General features: G+C 46.5%; 1 protein-coding gene across 2 annotated transcripts in view; it reads right to left on the minus strand.

Annotated features, from left to right (window-relative positions):
* Window positions 1-2,399: 2,399 nt before the first annotated feature.
* NOP16 (NOP16 nucleolar protein) overlaps window positions 2,400-21,572 on the minus strand; it is a 46,849-nt gene continuing 27,676 nt past the window's right edge. The window contains exons 4-6 of one of the 2 annotated variants that reach the window (XM_069651457.1): window positions 20,983-21,089; window positions 5,233-5,285; window positions 2,400-3,082 (exon numbers count right to left, since the gene is read on the minus strand). In XM_069651457.1, coding sequence (XP_069507558.1) covers window positions 5,277-5,285; window positions 20,983-21,089 — 116 coding nt within the window. In that variant the 3' untranslated portion in view covers window positions 2,400-3,082; window positions 5,233-5,276. The remainder of the gene's footprint in view (window positions 3,083-5,232; window positions 5,286-20,982; window positions 21,090-21,572) is intronic. The other variant, XM_069651458.1, reaches the window with a different exon arrangement.

Below are 21,572 nucleotides of genomic sequence, written 5' to 3' on the forward strand. Positions count from 1 at the left end.
TGGGGGGGGCAGGGTGCCAAAGGATTTTGAGTGACAGGAGATGCAGTTATGTCAATGGGGGCTGGGAAGAGTAGGCGGGTGGAGGCGGCTTTGTGAGAGGTGTGGTGAGTGTCAAGAGGGGAGTGGAGAGAGGATCAGTGGGTGTGAGGGGGGTATAGGTGGCTAGAGTTTGGAGTGAGTCTGGAAGGTGGTTGGGGGTTCTGGGGTGCAGGGTGAGAAGTCAAGGGAGAGAGGGTGGAAGCTGGGCGAGGGGGAGTGAATGGGGGTGGGCGGAGGGAGAGACTGGGAGGATTGGTTGAGGCAGAAGTGGTGAAGAGTAGAGAATCGAGGAAGAGGACCAGGTCCTTTTTCTACATTTCGTGGGTTTTGGTGCTATATGGGTGTAAGAGAGGGTGAACAGGATTGGGTCAGAGGGATAGGGAGATGAAACTACTGTTCTAGCAAGGGCAAGACGTGCTGATTTCAGAGAGGGGAAGGGATATGAAGGGGTGGTTTGTTGGCGGGGGTCTAGAATGAGTTAAGGGGGCGAGAGGGTGGCAAGGGAGGGGGGCCGAGAGGGTGTCGAGTACTCCAGTGGGCTAAGGGGGAGGAACTGGGCAGCAAGGGGGATCCCAAAGCAGGGATGAGTGTTCCTTGGAGGGTGCAAGGAAAGTCGAGGAAGAGGTGGATTTGCGCTGTTGAGCGCCAGAGGGCTCCCCTGGCTTGGGAGTTCGATAGGGGGCGTGGGATATCAGGGTGTTCAATAGGTGTCAGAGGGAGGGTGGAAGTCGATGTGTTAGGGTGGGAAGGGGATGGGGAATAGGCTTCTGAGGAGGGAGGTGTTGGCGTGCCAGATTTGCACCTCTGATTTTAGATTTGGATGCAGGGTGGTGGTAGAGTGGGTGAGTGGCATCAGGGTGTATTGATGTACGAGGGGAGGTGTCTTGGGTTGTAATCAGAGGGGCATGGGGGTCATGAAGGTGGGTGCTAGAGCGTGGGCCAGGTGCCACAAGGGGTGAGACCGGGGATCAGGACGGGCCAAAATCCAGATGTAGGAGCTGGATTGTGATAGTATATTTATGGTATAAGTTCGGGGAAGGAATGTGGCTGAGAACGATTACACAGGAGTGGGGAAAACAAGCATCTCTGGGAAACTCAAAAAAGACATACTTTAGCTTCAGGACATATGATTCAAAACATATGGTTGAAGGAAGATCGGTTGCAAGTGGTGGTGAAGGAAGGACACATTCTAGGACTGTTTCCTTATACAAAGATCAACTATACAGGACTTAAGTACACGGTTTCAATCAGGTCAAAAGCAGCTGAACAGGCGAGCAGTCACGTTATCCTGATGTATGGTACAACATACATTTTCTACCACCTACTATCCTCAAACCAATCGCTTGGTCAAATGATTCAACAAAACCCGTTAATAGGGTGATGGGGGCTTCAGAACAGACCCAGAGAAAGAAGCGGGCTATCATTCTACCATGTCTGTTTGCCAACGGAGAAGTACCTCAGGAGGGTGTTCGGTTTATACCCATGTCAGCTAATCTTTGCTTATCCTGTTCAAGGCCATTTGGTCCTGGTAAAGAAAGAGCGGAACCCCATATGCCACACCAGATCTGAACAATGCGGATGGTGTTAGGACTCGGGAAGAGAATGACACGGATGATTGCACAGGTAAAATGCAGACAGATAAAGCACTTTTATGACCAGAAGCACTCATTGGTTGCACTTCACTCCTGGACAGGATTTGTTTTTGAATAAAATAAGTAATGGGTTCTACCCAGACATTAAATGAAAGCAGCAATGGGCCAGTTTGCCCCAAGTCTGAACAGAGTATTACAGCCTAGCCACATGGTTCTAAAGACACCTACGTAACTGATTTGAAGCACAGGATCAGCAGCAATAACCCTCCCAAATGAAGTGCATTAGCAAACTAAACACAGAGGCCAGTACAAAACTAAAGTAGAGATTGGAGATCCCATTCAGCCAAACAAATGTATGGCCTATTTCATGGAATCATTTTAGAATGGTAAAATCCCATTGGAAAACGCTCTGTGAATCGGGGCTTTAGTCTGGTTGGACTACCAGGCTGGGCGAAGGCTCTAAACACATTGGAAGAACTCTGCAAATGGCTTTCAAATAAGGATTACTCTTGCAGCTTGGAGAAAGCTAAAGTTCCCTTACACTGCATCCTGCAAGGGGCGATTGCAACATTAATGAATTTTCAGACGGATACCACCTTTCGATTGGGTCAAATCGGTGCTTGGGGCAGGCTGCAGAGGAGGTACGTAATCAAGGGAGCCTCCAATGGGTAAATGATGAAACAAGTGGATGGGAGTGTGGAGTGCTTTACCCCCGTCCCAAGATTATTCGCCTACTCATAAATAAGAAAATCGAGAAATGCAGCACACTAAACATTAGAACTGAACTTTACTTTGTTAGAGACAATGAGATGAAACAGCACAGATACACTTCATTCTGTCCAAACATTGACCCAGGACGCACGTGATATTTAAAAAAAAAAAAAAACATTTAAAAAGTTTAATGTCCTTGTAAAGACAGCATGAAGTATTTTTTTGCAGTTCTGCTTTCATGAAAATGTGACAAGGGCAAATCAGGGTTGCCACAGAGTAAAGCAACTTTGACAGTAACTATTAGGGATAGGAGCTGCTCCATGAAGGTACAGTTCTCAAGAAAACAGCATGATTTCGGGCAGTAACGCAGCTATTAAACATCCAAAAAGGTACAACAAATGCCAATTGCAGAGGGCAATCAAGTCACCCGATTCACGACTTCATGTCACAGCCCAGCATCTTGTCTCTTCCCACCAGGAGTTCATATGTACATTGGCCATGGACCAGATGCTTCCTCCATCCTCAATCCTCAAGCTGTCCCAGTAAAGTATTGCTGCTCACGGTATAGAGGTATTCCTCCTTCAGGGGTGTATCATTCACTATTGATCCATTGGGGCCTGCTGTACTGAAGCGAGTAGAGCACTGTATTCCTCAGGGCGATAGCGTCGGTACTGCTCAATCTTCCTCTTGATCTGTTTGGGGGTGTCCTGGTAATAGTTCTTCTCATCCCTGGCCATTGCCTGTAGAAAAAGCCATATGTTAGAGTGCCAGCCCACCACTTTTTTGGCTACACTGCTGCATTTATCACCACAAGCACTTCTACTTTTCTTTCCAACCTGTTAAGAGATATATTGCAGAGTTTGTGCTTCTATTTTAGACTCCCCATAACAAGAGCACTTTCAGATGCTTGTAACTTTAGTGCGGTTTGTCATTGTATAAAACAAATCTGCATTGCTCCCGACCCCTCCCAAAAAAAATACAAAAAGCACTGTAGGTGTAATGCTGCCGACTACACTTACTAAACAATGAAAGATTACAAAACATGGCACATGTGGTTCGGTTTGGTGCAGTCTGATATGGCGGAAGGCAAGACAAAACGTTAAAAATTCCCGAAAAGTGCTGGGGTAAGAAAGGACATGGCCAGTATATGACCCACGGACCTCGTGCGACAACTGGATTCAGCACTGGCATTGGGCGAGTACAAGGTCATCGTAACTTGGCCATTGCCAACTGCTGCTCATGACGTGTCGCATGAGATCACAAATTACATGCTGGTACCGGTAGGACATGAGAAAAGCAAAACCACCAAGGAAGAAAATTAACACCCTATAGCGCTTATGTTAAATGCTTAGTTTTGTTTTGGGTACCAAAACAAAGCTTAGCACAAACGGGCTGCAAATAACATTTTAAAGCAGGCATTTTCCCCTGGCAACACGAGACACCATGGGAAGGGCATGGCTGTGGCAGGGTTATGTTTTATTTGTTAACCATAACTAGAAAATTTGTAATTGTTCGGTTAGGCATCCCAATTCGCTTTTGTCTATGTACTCACATGAATTCTTCTGCAAGTCCCCTTATCCCATATGATCACGACCTCACCCACAGGCTGCGATTCCCCTTATGGCTCTCATGGATGCAACCGAATCCAGTGGTTGAGCCCATGGGGGCTCGCAGGTGAGATTTCGGGAGATTTTCAATGAATTAAATGTCATTCCCTCATGAGTGAATGATAGAATGCCCCCTTGTCCACACGTACCTGCAGCAACTGCACGCACGCATTCAGTAATGCGGGAGTTGCTTTCCAGCCACTTCTGTAATAGCAAGATACGACCCCAGGAAGGTTAAATGGTAGCATGTGGAACCGTAGTTTAGTTAAAATGACCGCATATCAACACATTACTTGATGGGCAGAGGATGTCATGTGTCACCGTGACCCGAAAACTAAGCAACACATTGGTTGCATGTCGCTAGTGGGCTTGGCGCAAGACAATGCCTCACCATTTGCTCTCTCAAAACACCACACACTAAGAGCCAATGACTTGCATACTTCTGACTTAATAAATTGCTTCAACTAAGACAAAGACTTTAGTTCCGGTTACGTATCATTTGTAAAAAAGTGCTCCTCTGCCTCCAACCGGCCCCCCCTTACCCCCCAAAGACGGGCAAGTCATTGTTGGATTGTCTAGTGTTGGAGTTCATTCAGCCAGCCAATCTGAGACCACACATCTCCAGGAGGGTTTTTGGAGCAGTATTTTATCTTGTTTTTTGTGTAGTTTGTGTTTGACGATTTGAACACCGTTTGTGCGTTTTGTTCAGTGTTACATAATAGATAGTGTTAGTTTGCTATGCATATTTGTATCCAAAACACGAAAATCACCCAAATAAAGGTCTACATTTTCTTCCACTCCCGCCTCCCCTACCTAGGTTGTTCGGCCTGTACTGTTTTGCATATCATTGTAGTGCTATTATTGCATTGCAACTAATTCCCTTCAACTAAGATATTTGTAGTATTGAAGATTAATGGCAGCTGTGCTTGAACTTTTTTTTTCTCCAGTGGACAGACACGCACAAAATATAGGTCATGCTGGTCAAGACAAATTAGTTTGCACGTAGAAACTAGTGACGTACAAGGCACGGGAGCAATCATGAATGAGCATAAAATAGAAATGGAATGCCCGTATCTCCCTAGACCAAGGACCCATGCACAGTTGCTTCCTGGCAGTAGGAGATGTGTTAAAGTGTAACAGATTTGTCATTATGCAAGTATATGCAAAAAGGACGAGCATACTCCTCCTTGGCACTTAAGGGTTTAAAAGCCTGAACTGATTTCAAATCCACTGGTGGGCCAGTGTCCGGTTCACAGCAGCTTCGGCACTAGTACTCCAATTACCTCAGTAAAGCCACACTCTAAATTCCCCAGAATATTCATCCAATTCAGTGTCTCTATAGAGGAAGAAGAAAAGAAAAAAAACCTCAATAAAACGACTACGATCCCAAGTTAAAAACTCTTCCTTGTAGTCCCATAAAACTAATCTTTCAAAGAGGTCTTTCTAAAGCAGTCAATGTTAGGGTCCTCGTTCTTAAGTACACGGTTCTATGTGATATTACCCAATTAAATTACAGGGAATGATTTTACAACGAAATCCGTTTTAACCCCTTACCCAATGGCATAGATTTATTTAAAAAAGATTTTTTCGTTATGAAAGTAATTCCGTTTTTTAATTCGTTAAAAGTAAACTGGTCACTAATCTTTAATGTTCCACTGGGAAGCAATGCGTCGCTGCTTGGTGCCTATGACAGCAATAACGTGTGTGGTGGTTCTCGGTGCTAGCGGTGGCCGAGAAGATGACTCGTGGGACGCAAGTCTCTTAAGGAGGGGGAGACTGTTTTTAACAGAAAAAAGGAGCAGTTCTGGCATTTGGGGTTCCACCAAAAGTATTTCGACTCTGGGAGAGAGTTGAGATGGGGGAAATCCATGAAAATGTTAGGCTACCACTGGCCCGCGTGATTTAAAGCTCAAGAAAAAACGTAAGCCCTTTGTTGCACATCATGGTAAAAATAGGTGGTGGTGGGGAGGAGGCTTAGTTCTGCAGGCAGATATTGGTTTATCACAAATATTACACCTATATGAACTCCTTTGCAATGGTTAAGATGGATTGTCAGACCCAGTATTGTGGGAGGGTTCCGAGAGGCCAACCTACCTGGTAAACAAGGCTATAGACACTTGGTCTAGCCAAACTCTCCCAAGACAATACAAGCATAGCAGTAAGGCAAACGTCAAGAAATGTGTGGCTGGTGTGCAAGTACAGTTAAAACATAGAAAGCCAAGTAATGAAGCAGCACCGAGAAGTACACACACATATGTATATATCATGCCTTGGTCACAACTGCGAGTTATGCTATACACTACAAAACACTCCCATAATATAGTTGTGAATCTCCAAAAGATTACACAACACTTTACGCTCCACCACAATTAAAAGCAATGCAATAAAGCAATACAGAAACGAAAACTGTAAAGTGGCAAGAACAGTAAAGAAAATAAAATATTTTAAAAAAAGAATACATATATAGTAATGTATTAAGCCCTGCCTTATAATTGGAAGGCCTACACCTCAATTGAGCAGCCCTTACCCAGCAGGTAATTAAGCTATTCAATGTCAAAGTCTTGGTTCAGGTAAAAGTACTTGTTTGGATGGATGAGGAGGTGGGGGCAAGAGGTTCCAAAGGTCCTCTGCGCAAGTTTTGCCAAAGCCCAGATAGGAGTAAGACATGCTTTTTTAAAAAAATCATATCCTGAAGAAATCAGGTAAGCAAACAAAAGTAAGGATAACTGCTTATCATTACAGAGGAGCGCCAGGAGGTCTTAGGGAGCATAATTAGTTGAATAGTTCAGCCCTTTAGGCAAGGCTGTGTATGAGGCTTCAATTCTGAGTGCTGTGGGCAGGGCATTCCAATTTTTGGGTGCTAGATGTTGGAAGCTGGAGCCTCCTGCTTTAGCTCTTTTGAAGGAGGGGACGTAGATCTGGTTGGAATGGTGCAATCTAATTGATCTGGCAGATGTGATAGGGGTAATATTTTCAGATAGATGGGCGGGGGGCAGAGCAGTAGAGACACTTGTGGGTGATGGCCATGGTTTTGAATAGAATGCGGTCTGACTGGAAGCCAGTGCACATCTCTTCTTGCCTGAGAGATGTGTTCCCTTTTGAGGACGCTCAATGCAGCTCTGAGGGAGTTGTTTTGCGTGACCTGTAACCTTTTGAGGTTTTTGGAGGAAGTTCCCAGGAGAAGGGCATTACAGTAGTCGAGTTTGGAACCTACTATAGCCCTGGCTATAGCGAGGCAGTTTGATGCAATGGCACTGACTGGGTGCGCCATGGACAAGGAGGAGTCAAGGAAAACACCTAGTGTTTTGACTGCTGGTGATACAGTGATTGGCGTATTGTCGATAGTGAAGGTCCTGTATAGGGTGTCGTGTTTATCGAGCATGTCTTTGGTGCCTACCAAGAGGATCTTGTTCTCCATTGAGACAGACCATTTGCTGCCAAATGCTGTCTAGGGCAGCTAACTCCTGTTCATAGGAGCCTGTTAGAGGGAGTAGGACTTGGGTGTCGTCGGCATAGTTTGTGTAGGCTATGTTGAGTTCGTCCAAGTCATTGAAGAGCGGTAGGGTGAAAATGTTGTATAGGGTGGGTGCAGTGCAAGAACCCGGCGGGACTCCCCAGTGTATGGTGGTGGGTGCTGCACATGCAGTATCCGAGAAGACCATCATAAGTCCCCATTTAAGGAAAGACGAGATCTATGCTGTGGCTTCAAGGGAGAAGTGGTAAGCCTTGAGTTGTTTTAATAGGGTATCATGGTTGACAAAATCAAACGCCGCCGATAGATCTAGCAGTAGGAGAAGTGCCGGCTTGCCTTTGTCCATAATGTTGCTGAATTGGATCTTGAGATTAAGTAGGGCAGATTCTGTCCCATGGCTCGTGCGGAGGCCCGATTGCCTCTTGCCCAGGATGATGTTTGCTTCCAAAAGCAGATGTATTTGAGTATAAGCAACATTATCCAGAATTTTCAGCAGGAATGGGCTGTGGTGATAGGACTGTAGTTGTTGGCCATTTCAGGGTCTAGTGTAGGTTTTTTTTTTTTTTTTTTAGAAGTAGGCAAACCCATGGCTCTTTTAGGCATGTAGGGACAGTGTTCGGATTGAAGGAGGCATTAATGAAAGTTGTAAGGAATGGGGCTGAGGTGTTCGCACATTCTTCGACAAGCTTGGCTGGGCAAGCAGCGCCTTTACAATGGGACGGTTTGATTCTCCGGATGGTGTCCAATACTTCGGTCTCAGTTACTTCCCTAAAAGAGAGAAGTGTTTTCTCTTGTGTGTCTGGGCTAGTTATAGAGGTCCTTGTGGTGATCATTGATCTTCTGTAGGAGTTAGATTTTGTTAATCATAAGAATTCGTCTTTGACAACTTCCTGAGTGCTGGTGACCGGTGTGGCCAATTCTTTAAAGATGGCAAAACAGCTCTCTTGATTCTGAGGTAGAGTTAGTGATCCTATCTTTATAAATTGAAGATTTAGCTAGGACTATAGCTTTTTTGTATTGTATTGCTAGAGTTCTATAGGCAGTTAGCGTGGAGTCCTGTGGGGATCCTTGCCATTTGTTCAGGGCTTTGCCCTTGAGGGCACGTAGTTCTTTCAGTTCGGTGGAAAAACAGGAATTAGAGTCCCCCCTCCCCCGCTATAGCGGTGCAATGGTGTCAACTGCAGTTTTGAGCGTGGTGTTGTAGATTTCAGCCAGCACAGGAGGGTCTAAGGGAAGTGGGTGCATGAGCGCTGGAATATCTAAGGAAGTATGGAGCCTTTCTTTGGTTAGGTTTCATAAACATCTGGCTAGAGCAGGTGGGACAGGCAGGACTGTTTTAGGTGCGTTAGTGTTGATCAGGATGAGGATGTGGATAAGGTGGTGGTCAGTCCATGGGATAGGAGTGTTGGAACTGATGTCCATACCGCAGTTATGGTCTACTACCCAATCTAGGGTGCACCCTTTGCAGTGGGTGGGATTGAGGATTTTTTGTTGGAAGCCAAGTTCCTGTAGAGCTTTAGATAGTGCGTTTGACTATATCTGGATTGATTTGGAGGTAGTATTCAAATTTTCACGAAGGAGATGGATTAAGTCATCATGGAAGTCAGCTAGTAGTCCTGGCGGGCGGTAGGCTATGTGAATAACAACAGTAGTGTTGGGAGAGAATGATCTTAGGGAGTCAACGTTTTCTTCGAGATGTGAAGTGGTTTGCCTTACGTCTCTAATTACGAGGGCTACTCCCCCACCTTTGGTAGCTGGTCTGTCTTGCCGGAGGATTGTGCATCCTGGTGGAAGGACTAGGAAGATGGCCGGTCCTGAGGCTTCATGGAGCCATGTTTCTGTAATGGCAATGGCATCAAGGTCCAGATTGGTGATTAGGTCGTGAATTTCTGTTGCATGTGCTGGGAGGGATCTGGCATTAATTAGTACATATTGCAAGGGAGAAGGTTCTGGCCTGGACTTGTTAATGCGTTTGTATGTCTGGGTGGTCATAGTGACCTTTGTAGCTTCACGCGAGGCATGTGTTGTGACCTTGGTAGCTGCGGGAGGGGCAGGTGTCATTGGCACTTCATGGTGTGATCCTTGTAGGCTTGTTATGGTATATTTTGCTACTGAGGCATGACGGGAGCACTGACCTAGGAGTTGGTTTCTGGTGTAGATCAATCTCGGAGGAGATGGATAGGTTTGATGCAGCTGCCAAGCCTGTTGAGCCTAGTAGTTGTAGCCGAGGAGTTAGTTGTGCACGGTGGATCCAGGATGTGGGGCGTTTGAGTCAGGTGGTTTGGAGAAGAAAGATGGTAGAAGTGGGGGTGGGGGGGAAAATGTCCTCTGATTTGGGTGTTTAACAACCATGCTAGGATTCATGGTGAGAGGTTGGCAGTGGATTTAGGTAGGCAGCTGCTGTGCTAGTGCCTGAGACGTGTGACAGTGCAGTCAAGTTCAAGTAGGAGGCTATAGTATTAGTCTATGTTCATAGGGAGCAGTGCAATTACTGCAAGACAGTGTTATGCTGGAAAAAATATACAGTGCATCTCAGTTAGGCTACTCAGCTTTTGTGCCGGTACATGTTGAGTATAGCGCACATCGATATAGGTGATCATTACATATTGATGAGATACAGCTAAGTTCGATACAAATGGCACGCTAAGCTAGTACATGTCCATGGATTACAGTGCAGTTTAGGTGAATATCTGCTATGTCAATAATATTAAGACATTTTGCATTACAGTATTTAGGTGAAAACATTTATAGGTAACCAGAAGGTAAAATGAGCTTGCAGTGAGTAGAAGGTGCAGCCTTTATAGGTGGTAACGTGGAGAGGACGCAACAGTGGCTAGAATGGTGTGCGTGAGCCGAAGGAGGAATATTGTGCTACTTTGATGGGGAGGCAAGTCGAAGTGTTAGGGCACGTTAGGCAGCAGTGTATCAGGCAGAACAGTAGCAGGCAGGGGAGCAGGCGGACAGATAATGAGCGAGCTGCAGTAGGCTACAACTGCTGGGCAGGGATAGTGGAGTTATGAGGCAAGGTAAGCCAAGGTGCTGTGCTAGGGCCAAGGGGTATTGAAAGGATAAGCGCTGGGCAGGCGATCCAGGATATATTGGATGTGCTCTGTGGCTGCTGTATGATTGAGGGTGTGAGTTGAGAGGTGCGATAGCAGTGCTACATTACAATAATGGCATTCTTACTGATTGAGGTTGACAGGGAAGAGGTATACAGTCACGCGATGTTGAAGGCTTGCTGGAGCTGTGGGAGAAGGGTGAAGAGGTACAGGGCAGCCCTCCAGCCCTCCCAGCTTGGGACGGGGCCTTTTGCTATCGGCCTTTGGCGTTGGGCCGGCTTCCGCCTGCTGGCGGAGCCCATTGGCTTAAGGGCCAGATGATGCTTCTGATTACTTAGCAACCAAATAAATGCTGCTAGGTGGCCATCGTATAGTCAGCTGGATGGTGGCGGTGCCTGCACTCCTCGTGGCGGTTGCTGTCCAGTTCCTAAAACTGCATCAATTTTCACTGGATAGATCGATCGATATATTCCGCCATATAGTGGAAATCGCAGAGTATTGGATTTTTTTTTCAAAGATCAAAAGGAACGTTGACAGGGGCGTGGCTCCAACACTATCCGTGACGTGTAGTGTACCCAAAATCCTTTGCGGTCCCTGTGGTATTTTTTTTCTGGCGTGAGGGAGCCTTATAGTCAGCGTGAGCAAGTACAGAAGAGACTAGGTGTAAGAAGTCATGTTCCTTCAACTCCACGATGGGGGCATGTGAATCTAAGCAGATACAATCAACAGAAATTATATTACGGCGAGTAATGCAGGTCTTCTGATGCCTGTGGATCTGCTTAGATTCACATGCTGTGCATAGACTAGCGAGCAGTACCCAGAGATGGTGGTGGGATGTGTGAAGAAACAGTAGCAAAGGGATGTCTTAGCACTGCTTGTCCCACCCGAAAATCTGTATCCAGCCAGTAGTGTTGTGTAAAGGTGGGTACAGAACTCCAGGTTGCTGCTTTGCAAATAGAATCTAGAGGAATATTTGCACCGAATGCTATGGTAGCCCCCGTGCCCCGAGTCAAGTGTGCTCTATGCGTGAAGGGTAGATCTCTCTTGGCAAGAGAGAAACAGTGTAATGCTGTTCATGATTTAGAGACAGGGTCCCCCTTCTCTACCAGCTGCCACTGAAACGAAGAACTGGACTATTTTCCTTAGTGGCTTTGTCTTTTCCAGATAGTAGATAACCGCTCACCTTACATCCAGTGTGTAGAGGCTTCTTTCCGCCACGTTCTGGAAAAAGGTTGATAGTTCTATGGACAGGTTTACATGGAACTGAGATAAATTTGGGCACAAAGTGAGGGTGTCTTGTCTTTGTGAATCGCAACGAATGGGTCCTGAACTGAAAGGGCCTGCAGTTCACAAACTCTCCTTATATGGTGATCCCCACCAGGAAGGCGGTCTTGGAGGGGAGTGCTTTAAGGCTAGCCTTGTGCATTGGTTCAAAGGGAGGTCCCATTAGACTGATAAGAACATTACGGTCCCACCCGGGAGATGGGTTGGAGATGGGGGGGGATGAAATCTCTCTTCCATAAAGACTTTAATTACAGAAATGTTCCACCATGAAACCTTGCTCTGGGATGTGGTGTATGTCAAAGGGGACTTTTAGAGAATTGAAAACCAGTCCTGAATCTAACAGGCGAATTAGGTAAAGAACAATAGGATTGATGGCCTTGACATTACATCAGATTTTTAAAAAAGTGCTTCCGTCTACTGAAGTAGCAATGTCTGGTGGTAGGTTTCCATGACTCTGAGTATGTCCATGCATCTCTGAGGGAGCGGAAGGTGTCCAAACTCTGACCTCAGGAGCCAGGCTGCTAAGTTGAGTGTTTGGGGGCATGGATATAGTGTCTCTCCCTGATCTTAAGACATGTTGTACGGGCACAACAGCTTCCTGGGAGACTGACATTGCCAGGAGATGGGAGAACCCAGGTTGGCGGGCTCACACAGGGGCCCACCTGGATTATCATGACCGGTTCACCGTGTGCACTATTCTATGTAGTACGGTAAACCGGTAAGGGGGGGGTGGAGTCGAGGGAGGGGGTATGGGAACAGACAATCTCCCGGACCATGTTATCCAAAGGCCATTCCCTTTGAAGTGGTTCTGTGGGTACCTGGAGGTGTAATCTGGGCATTAGGCATTCTCCAGAGTGGTGAATAAGTCGATCTCTGGGAAGTCCGATTCTGCGAAGATACAGTAAAATGTCCTCCTGTAGCACCACTCGTGCTCTACGGGGGTTGGGGGGCGAGGGGGGAGGAAGAGTCTCAGATGGGTACATCTGCCAGAAGATTGCGTCCCCCTGGAACATGTTGTGCAAGGAGGAGCATGTGTTTGAGTGCCCATTTCCAGATGTTTCGGGACGGTTTGGACAGCCCTAGAGAGTGTGTGCCCCCTTGTTTGTTTAAGTAGTACATTGCCGTAGTACTGCCTGTGAGGAATAGAACCGTTTTCCCCTGGAGGTGTGTCTGGAAGGCCTTCAGGGCCTTGAACACCGCTAGCAGTTAGAACAGGTGGATATGATTGGATGCTACTGCTGGAGACCACACGTTGTGTGCCGTCTGTTGAAGGAGGTGGGCTCCCCACCCAGTCAGAGTTGAGTCTGTGGTGAGAGCAGCTTCCCTTCACCACCACTGTAGAGACTGGATGAGGGCTGCTGAGGCAACCACTAGATCGTCCCACTGGCCTGACACCATTGGCTCGAGAGCCACTCTTGCATGGGGCGCATGCGCAGACAAGCGTGAGGAACTAGGTAGACGCAGGAAGCCACCATCCCCATCAGTTGCATGGCTTTGCGTACAGTCACCTGGTGACTGGCTACACAGTGAGGGATCTGGAACAGCATGGTCTGAACCCTCTCGTTGGAAGGGAGACAAGCCTGTCTTTTGTCCAAATTAGAGCCCCCCCCCTCCCCCAAAACCGTTTGACCTGGCTGGGGTTTAGACCAGATTTTATCTCATTGCTAGAGAATCCTAGGTTTAAGAGATTTACTGTGTGGGTATTTATCTAGCATGTTCTGCACGACCCGAGTTAATGGGCCAAAAAGTCACCCTTATAATTGCGACGGCTGAAATGTCCGTGTTTTTTTTTTTTTTAAACACCCTCCCCCCCTTACACCACATATATATGGGGGTATGCGATATAGTAATATGGGGGCCGAGGGTCTCCACCCACATATCTATGGGGCATAAAGGGGGGGTAAAAGAAAAAAGAAATCTGCATTTCTCGGCCGTCGCAATTACAGGGGGTCGCAGTGATCACATAGATCCCCCCCCCTGTTATAAGCCAGTCGTCGAGGTAGAGATAGACTGGGATGGACTGCCTGTGCAGGTGAGCCGCTACTACAGTCAGTACCTTTGTGAATACCCTTGGGGCTGAGAATGCCAAAAGGGAAGAACCTTGAACTGATCGGTGTCCTCCATCAAAGGTACTTTGTGCGCTGGCAACATTGAAATATGAAAGTATGCATCTTTCATGTGCAATGTGACCATGCAATCCCCCTGCTGCAGCGGGGGGGGGGGGGGGGGGGGGTAGGGGGGGGATTACCTCCTGAAGTGTCATCCTGAAGTTTTGAGGTTTGACATACCAGGGCGCAGGTCTACAACAGGGTGCGATCCTTTTTGGGGTACAAGGAAGTACACTGAATAAATACACTTCCCTTTTCCAGCAGAATCTGAACCTCTTCCAGCAGGACGTGCAGGGTTCTGGCGACATGCATCTGGTGCTTGGTGGGTGGTAGCGAGGTGGTCAGAGAAACTCAATACAATACCGGTGGGCAACGGTCTTTAGTACCCACTGATCTGAAGTGATCCCCTCCCAGGCGTGGATGAATGAAGACAGGCAACCCATGACCGGGGAAGCGTGGGAGGGGAACCTGAACCAGCAAGTCACTTTGAGGTGGAGGCCGGGGAGCCTCAAGGAGTAGAGTTTCTGCCTCTACCCTTGCCCCAACGCGAGCCTCTTTGCTGGTATTGAAAGTTACCAGAGGAGCCTTCATCGGAGGACCAGGGGGTATTGCCAGAGCCATATTGCCCCTGGGGCGAGCAGGAAATGGATTGGCCACGAAAGGACTGGCGTACGTTAGAGCCTCCATGCTGGTGAAAGGGTTTAGCCGTGATCTGGCTAAGTAACTTTATAGTCCAGTGTTTTTTCTTTGCTGTCTCTAGGGCATCATCAATCGCTTTCCCAAAAAGGTTAATTAGAGAGGCCTGTGTTTCGGGATTGAATCCGGAGTTTAACCAGGTATGCCTTTTAAGTAGGGTATGCTGGGCGGGGGTGCGTCCAGCGGTTTCAGCCCAGTCCAGAGTGTTCTTTCAGTATGTTATGGGTTACTTGGCTCCCTTCAGCCAGACTGCCAGCAGGCGCGATCCGGTGGGCTCTGAACATCCTGAAGACCATCCTGCACTAGGCCACACTGCACGTCACCAATTCGCCAGGAGTGTGGCGTTATTTGCAATCCTTGTGGAGTAGGCCGCAGATGTGGTGGTCCGCTTACCCAGGGTGTAAAGCTTCTTTCAGTCTTTGTCTGGAGGGGGACTCTGCTGAGGACAGTGGTATCCCACCCTCTTTCGAGTGGTTGCAACGACCAAGGAATCTGGAGTGGCACGACCCCCTGATGTAGAGGGGGTTGGAGAGTGATGGCCGAAATAAACTCTCAACCCAGGGGGAAAAGGGGAGTTGGGGGGGTGAGATGACTGCCCGTGTGAGAGACGGGGACAGCAAAGAAGGGACCAGGCGCCTATTTATAGAATTTAGCAAAGGAATGGCTTGGCTAGTTGCAGCCTTTTCCTGGAGGATATCCTCCACGTAGAGTCTGGAGCGTCTTTGTGCACTGCAATTTTAAAACGGTCTGCTGCTCTTTTTAAAACGGAGTTGAACAGCATCTGGTCGTCAACAGGATGACAAACCTCTTTGTGGAGGAGTAGAAGGGGGGGGATCTAGACAGATTATGTACGGGTCAATGGTATGCATCAGTATAAACCAAGGGCCCTGGTCCTCCGCCTGATCAGCTGGGTCTTGATCAAAGGGGTTAAGCTCTTCATAAGAACACTCCTGGGTTGGGTCCTCTGGGACATTCAAGATGTCTTCTTGGTGTCCCTGTGCAAAGGTGAGGAGATTTTGCAATTTGGAGGGGATGGGGCAGGAGTCCACTTCCCTAGGTCTTTTGGGTAGAATATATCAGTCAGAAAAGTCAGTAAACTGGGACATTTTGTCCATAGATTGCTCAAACCTTTCCCTAGTCCATAGAGAGGAAGCTGAATGGTCAAGAGGAGGGAAGGGCTGCCCAGAAGGGGGAGATTTTCCCAATAAGACCTTAGAGAGGCTGCCCAACGTTTGGTCTGTCTGCCTTAAGTTTTTCAGTCAAAAGAGTTTACAGGGCTTGCACGTGCATTCGTCGTGCTCATGAGGAAGACACAGCGATGGGTGCCTTTGCAGGGAAATTTGCTGTTAAACGACAGGCAGAATTTAAAAGGAGTCATCTCCATAGCAGAGGTTAGAGGCAGCCAGACCAAAAAGAGAAAGGGGGGGTGAGGGCAAATACATTCTCAGAGGAATAAAAACCCTGGGCCCCACTCTCCCTACTGTAAGAGCCAGGTTATAGGGCAGAGGCCACAAGGTCGACAGAGCAGTTGCAGATGTCAGCGGCGGCAGGACACCCATGAAGCAGTTATCGAGGAGGTTGTCTAAGTTGACTAGATGACCATAGGCCATGGAAACGAATTTAGCAATATAAAACTTACGAACTCGACATAAGTGACCAACTAGGTTGGCAGAAAAAAACGATCTGAGGGACCTCGACGCATGAGGGATTTTAGGGACACTACAAGTCACGTTAGGGGTAGTCTAACAGTCAAGCCTGTGTCGACGTCCCTTTCAATCTTTGAAGGAAAGATGCAATACTCACGATTTCCACTAGATGTCGGACTACATGCACAGCATGTGATTCTAAGCCAATCCACAACCATCAGAAATATATATATCAATTAGGTGTCGGCAACCTTTGGCTCGCCAGACGTTTTTGAATACAGTTCCCTGTAGGCGGCATAGTCAAGGTGAGGGGGTCATAATCCATAACCAACTAACCCTAATAAAAAAAATAATAATACAGTCTCACACCCTAAACTAAACACAACCATACCTCTACAGCACAACAAAGCGCACACACTTCACAACAATGAAACAAACCACACAGCCTCGCCCAACACCACATTGCGGCTACCAACCGAACACACTTACACTAAGTGAACAGCGTCACCGAACTGAAGCTGCTAACAGCACATCACAGCTATCTTGCTAATTTTTCCTGCTCAATCCTACCAATTTACCAATCTACCCACACCTTGCCTTAGAGATATGCTAGAGTGCCAAGAAACCACACATGTGGCAACAGTGCACATTGGCAAATCTTTAACATAACATCTGGAGACACACATTGCAGACACTGGCTCCACGGCCAGAGACACCGTTCTCATGACCATGAAAAAGGATGGATCAGTAGAAGCATTCCCTAGTATTATATAGTTGGAAATTAATTTGCTCAATGATATGTAGAAATGTAAATATTATTTTGAGGTGCGGGGGAGGAAACGTGAACCTGGCACAGGATCACAACAACAGTATATGTAGAAAGAAAGACGAGGATCCAAAATTAGGAGCCCTCCCATCCCCTGCACTCCGTCATAAATCCATCCAATGATGGTTCAACAAATTTTGATTGCGTATATAGATACTTGAACAGTAATCTTTTGATTAGGTTAATAATAAAGATAAATATTCAGTGGTTTCGTAAAAAAAAGCCAAAAGAGGTTTTAATTAATGTCACAATAAATTCACCATAGAGACTTAGAGTGAAAAAGCCAAAATGACTGTCTACAGAGAAACATGAAAACAATAAACAATGATAGTTCTCATGACCAACAAGGATTTTTTTAAGGGCCAGAAGCGAATGCAATAATGCTGCAATTCACACTACAACTAACCTGAATATTGAAACATAAAACAGGGCTGTTCAGAGACACACTCCAAGACTGCATGTTCAATTCATTTTGTTCATCAGGAGGTGGACTGTGCCCGGTCTGCCAGAGTTTAGGTCAATGTTAGTCTCCAGCTTCAAACACGGGCAGCTTCATACAGAACAGTACTACTATACCTTGCTCACTGGAGTGTATGTACTATCAATTTATACCCATCACTGCAATGACCAAACCCCACCCAGGAATTTTTTTAATTAATGTACACTTAACACTTAATTTAAAAACAAAATTGTGGATGACTGCATGCTCTAGATAGTTTTCCAATTCCTATCTCTGGGGGTGACGATATCATCCACCTACTTTTTCTGCATGGTTGCCAACTAACACGTCTGCAGATGCAACCTAACCCTTTTGCGTGGCAAACATTGATATTTTGGCACAGAGATTGACAACAGCCTTGCAAATGTATTTTAATCATATGTAGCCCACCCAGTATTCCAGCAATGACAGGGACTATGTGGCTCTGTTGGAACACACTGCCCTTTACCACATTGCTGCTTTTCTAGTATTAGGAGCCAGAGAAATCTCCATAGATGTGCCCTAATCTCTTGTTGCAGAACCCCTTCAGACTCCAAAGCACTCATGTCATTCTAGTAGCGGGATCGACACAGGCGCGTCTCAAGCATAAAATGCAGCAGCTTATTGTCCAACAAAGCTCAGCCAATGGACCACATCCCAAGGTGCACCACACCATGCTATTCCTGAACTGGAATCAACATTACTGATAAGCACAAGCATTTGATCTCACTAAATACACCTGAATCTTCAATTCAACAGAGCTACCACAACACACCGCGATCCAGACAATGAATTCTGGTTTTCCAGCACTACGGCCCTCAAACTGCTCAGCCAATGCACTGCTAGCATGTTGCTCATGTACCAGAATGCAGATGTACATTTGTCCTAGTTATTCCACTACTGGCAACCATACACAATTCTGCTGGTGTATTTTAAAAGGTGATCCGCAACACCGCAATGGGACCATGACCATCATCTAAATCTTTAGTACCCCATGCCTATTTAAGTTATGAAACCCAGACAGATTGGCAGATGCACAGCAACTTTTATGATTCCGGCATTGTAACCAAACAAACCGTTCTGCCATTTGTGACGCATCAAGGGATTCAGTTACTTTTCTCCACAGGGGAGCCTTTCCTTGTGAGGCTAGGAAGGTGTACCTGCTACGCAATAATCGCCCTGGTGGTGGCGACATGCGGAACCTCACAGGTAGAGTCCCCTCTGGGGGACAAGCACTTCCATTCCACAGAGGAAATCTAGAACCCTTTCTTTTGGAACAAGAGTCACATCAAAACTTCAGAGACATCCATCAAACTAAGCCACTGCTCGTTATTGAGACATAAGACCCAAGATCCAAACTGAGGAACAGTATAGTACAAATACTGTAAAGAAGAAGGCTGAGCGAGTAATGTCGATTAGTCAGTGGTTGGGAACCAACACTACAGTGATGAAGAACAAACAAATAATGAAGAGTGTTCAACTAAAAGAAAACCGATTATAATCCTACAATGAGGAGGACCCACCAACCCATCATAAAAAAGGGAAGAGGGACCACTGGCTAAGAGAAGTGAAACCCGAGAGTTTCAAATCAGCTGAGTCGGAATAGCTGAGGAAGACCGGTAGATCTTCAGTCAGGAGGAAATCATAATCTGCAGTGGGCACGAAGCATCGAGGAAACCAAAGGCAGAAGATGGCGGTCGAAGAAAACCCCAGGAGAGGGAACCTGTCGAGGATGGTGGCGTGACCCAGGACAGGTGGACTGTTTAGGCTTGCAACAATGCAGAGACCGCTGGAGCCGCAAGGCCACGGCGAAGAAACAGAAGGAGTCTGAGCGAGAACCAAAGCTATTCTGACTACAAGGGAAGGCCTGATCCTGCGAGTAGGCCTGGTGACGTCAACCCTTGGAAACCAAGGAGGCCCTGGAGGTAACACAGGGATAAAGAGTACCATCAGCCAACTAGTCCCAGTGAGTGGCCTGAAAACAAGAATAGTAAGAACCAGTGCAAAACCCCCTTTTACTCGTCTAATTAGCATCAGACGGGAATGAGAATAAGAATAACTATTGGGTCTGTTATAATTTTCTCAAGAAGAGCCAAGAATCAGAGGAGAAGGATCATGATTTCCACCGTCTCAACGCGCACAGAGTTAAAGAATGACAGAAACAGAGAAAAAGAACCACAAAGATGGATTCAGTAGCCCTAATAATCTCGGAGAAGGAGTGCCTTTCTGAGACACTTAGACATTGTACAGGAGTTGCCAAAGCCCATAACACTGAGGAGAAAAATCTACAAAGGATCAAATGAGGAAACAAAGACTGAAACTTCCTGTAGAGGAACTACAATTAATCCAAGAGATAGTCATACAGTATGTATGTCAAAAAGTATCTCAAACTGGTCTACCAAGGCTGAATAAGCCTATCCAGGAGAAGGAAGTTATCTCTCCTGGTCTTTTGTTATTTTTGTCTTAGTGGTAGAGACAGAACAGCTTCGTTTTGGACAGAGGACAGACGGTTTACTTTGGACTTCACAAAGACGAGCACTGTAGTGAGTTTGGTTAGGCAGGGAAATCCATAGATAGCTAGGCTATTTTCAATTATTATTTTAAGTTTTTAGAATGCCCAAAACTTGTCCGTATCCTTCTGACCTACCAAACAACGCACCTAAAACCCTGATCTGCAGAACGTTCTGCTACTCCATTACAGGTAGCCAAAAATGTCAAAGCACACCAACATATCTTGCAGAACCATTTCTTATTCCAGGTTACACACATCTCCGTCAAATCACCACCTCCCGAATTCATCATCCGTGCTATTCTACTACTGGGTCTCCCACACAGCTCCACCAGTACACTTACACACAGACTTGCAGCAAGCCCCGCTAGTCTAGCTCTTGGGCCAACATACTGCTCTGCTATTGCACCTCAATCCAAACTTGCAGTACCGCAATGACCCACATCCAGCAGAGCAGATTTACTTTAATCGTTCCCCCCCCCCACTCCCAATAACATCCATTATTCCTGAACTGAAAACATGCAGCCAAAGAAGAGTGGTTACTGTAATTTTGCAGTAGTGCCATATGTCAGTTCAGAAGTGTTAATATTGTGCTGTTAAAATCCCATGCTGCCATGTAGAGACGTGCTGGCATTGATTGTTATGTAGTAGTAGAGTGATGCAGGCTTGTCTCAAAATCTAGCTGGACAAACTACATGCCTTTTGTGATGATGCAGGACAATTTATAGACCACGTGATCTAAGAGATCCAGTTAATGCTCTCAGAAATGTAAACACTACTTCACATGTTTTCACAGTCATGGCAATTTTATGTACTGCAGCCCAAACTACAATATAGTGGGACTTGTGGGTAGATAAAATGGGGTGGGGTAGTCAGGGAATTGTTCTCAAACTGAAAAAGAGACACGCCACAATGTCCCTGTACCACTTTTCACGAGCATTGGCATTTCACACACCTTGTAGTTCTGGCCATGGTTCTCAATCATGTGCCGCACATACTCAATCATGTCCAAGGATATGCCCTTTGAGCTCTTCTCTGGGAGACTGGCCACTGCCTGCAAGCCTGAACAAGGGGAAGAAATCAGTTACTTGAAAAAGATTTAATAGCCAGGAAGAGTAGGCAAAGCAAAGGCACCTATTATTCCGGACCCCGAGTAGCATTGGCCTGTGGAGTGGACACTGGTTATTAATATGCCTCCACAAACCCAGACATCAAGTCACAAGGAAAGCAACAGCATCTCCCCCCCTCACACCCAAAACGGTCAACTGCAGCACACTCGATGGCGACCTGATTAGGCAGGGCACTGTGTCCACTCAACCAGATTCTTAAAAGCAACCTGGTGGTCAGAAGTAGATATTGTGGACAAAATAATAAAATTAAAAAAGAAAAAAAACAAAAAAAAACACAAAACGAACATCTGCCTCACACACCCCGTTCACCCCCCCTCACCCCCCCCCCCCGACTTCCCCCAACTCTGCCCTCATGTAAAAGGGTCGATACTATTTAGCCTGAATAGGGATGTAGATACTGGATGCACAAGGGAGA

Source organism: Ambystoma mexicanum, chromosome 3p, assembly GCF_040938575.1.
Source record: "Ambystoma mexicanum isolate Mex_15411 chromosome 3p, UKY_AmexF1_1, whole genome shotgun sequence".
NCBI lineage: Eukaryota > Metazoa > Chordata > Amphibia > Caudata > Ambystomatidae > Ambystoma > Ambystoma mexicanum.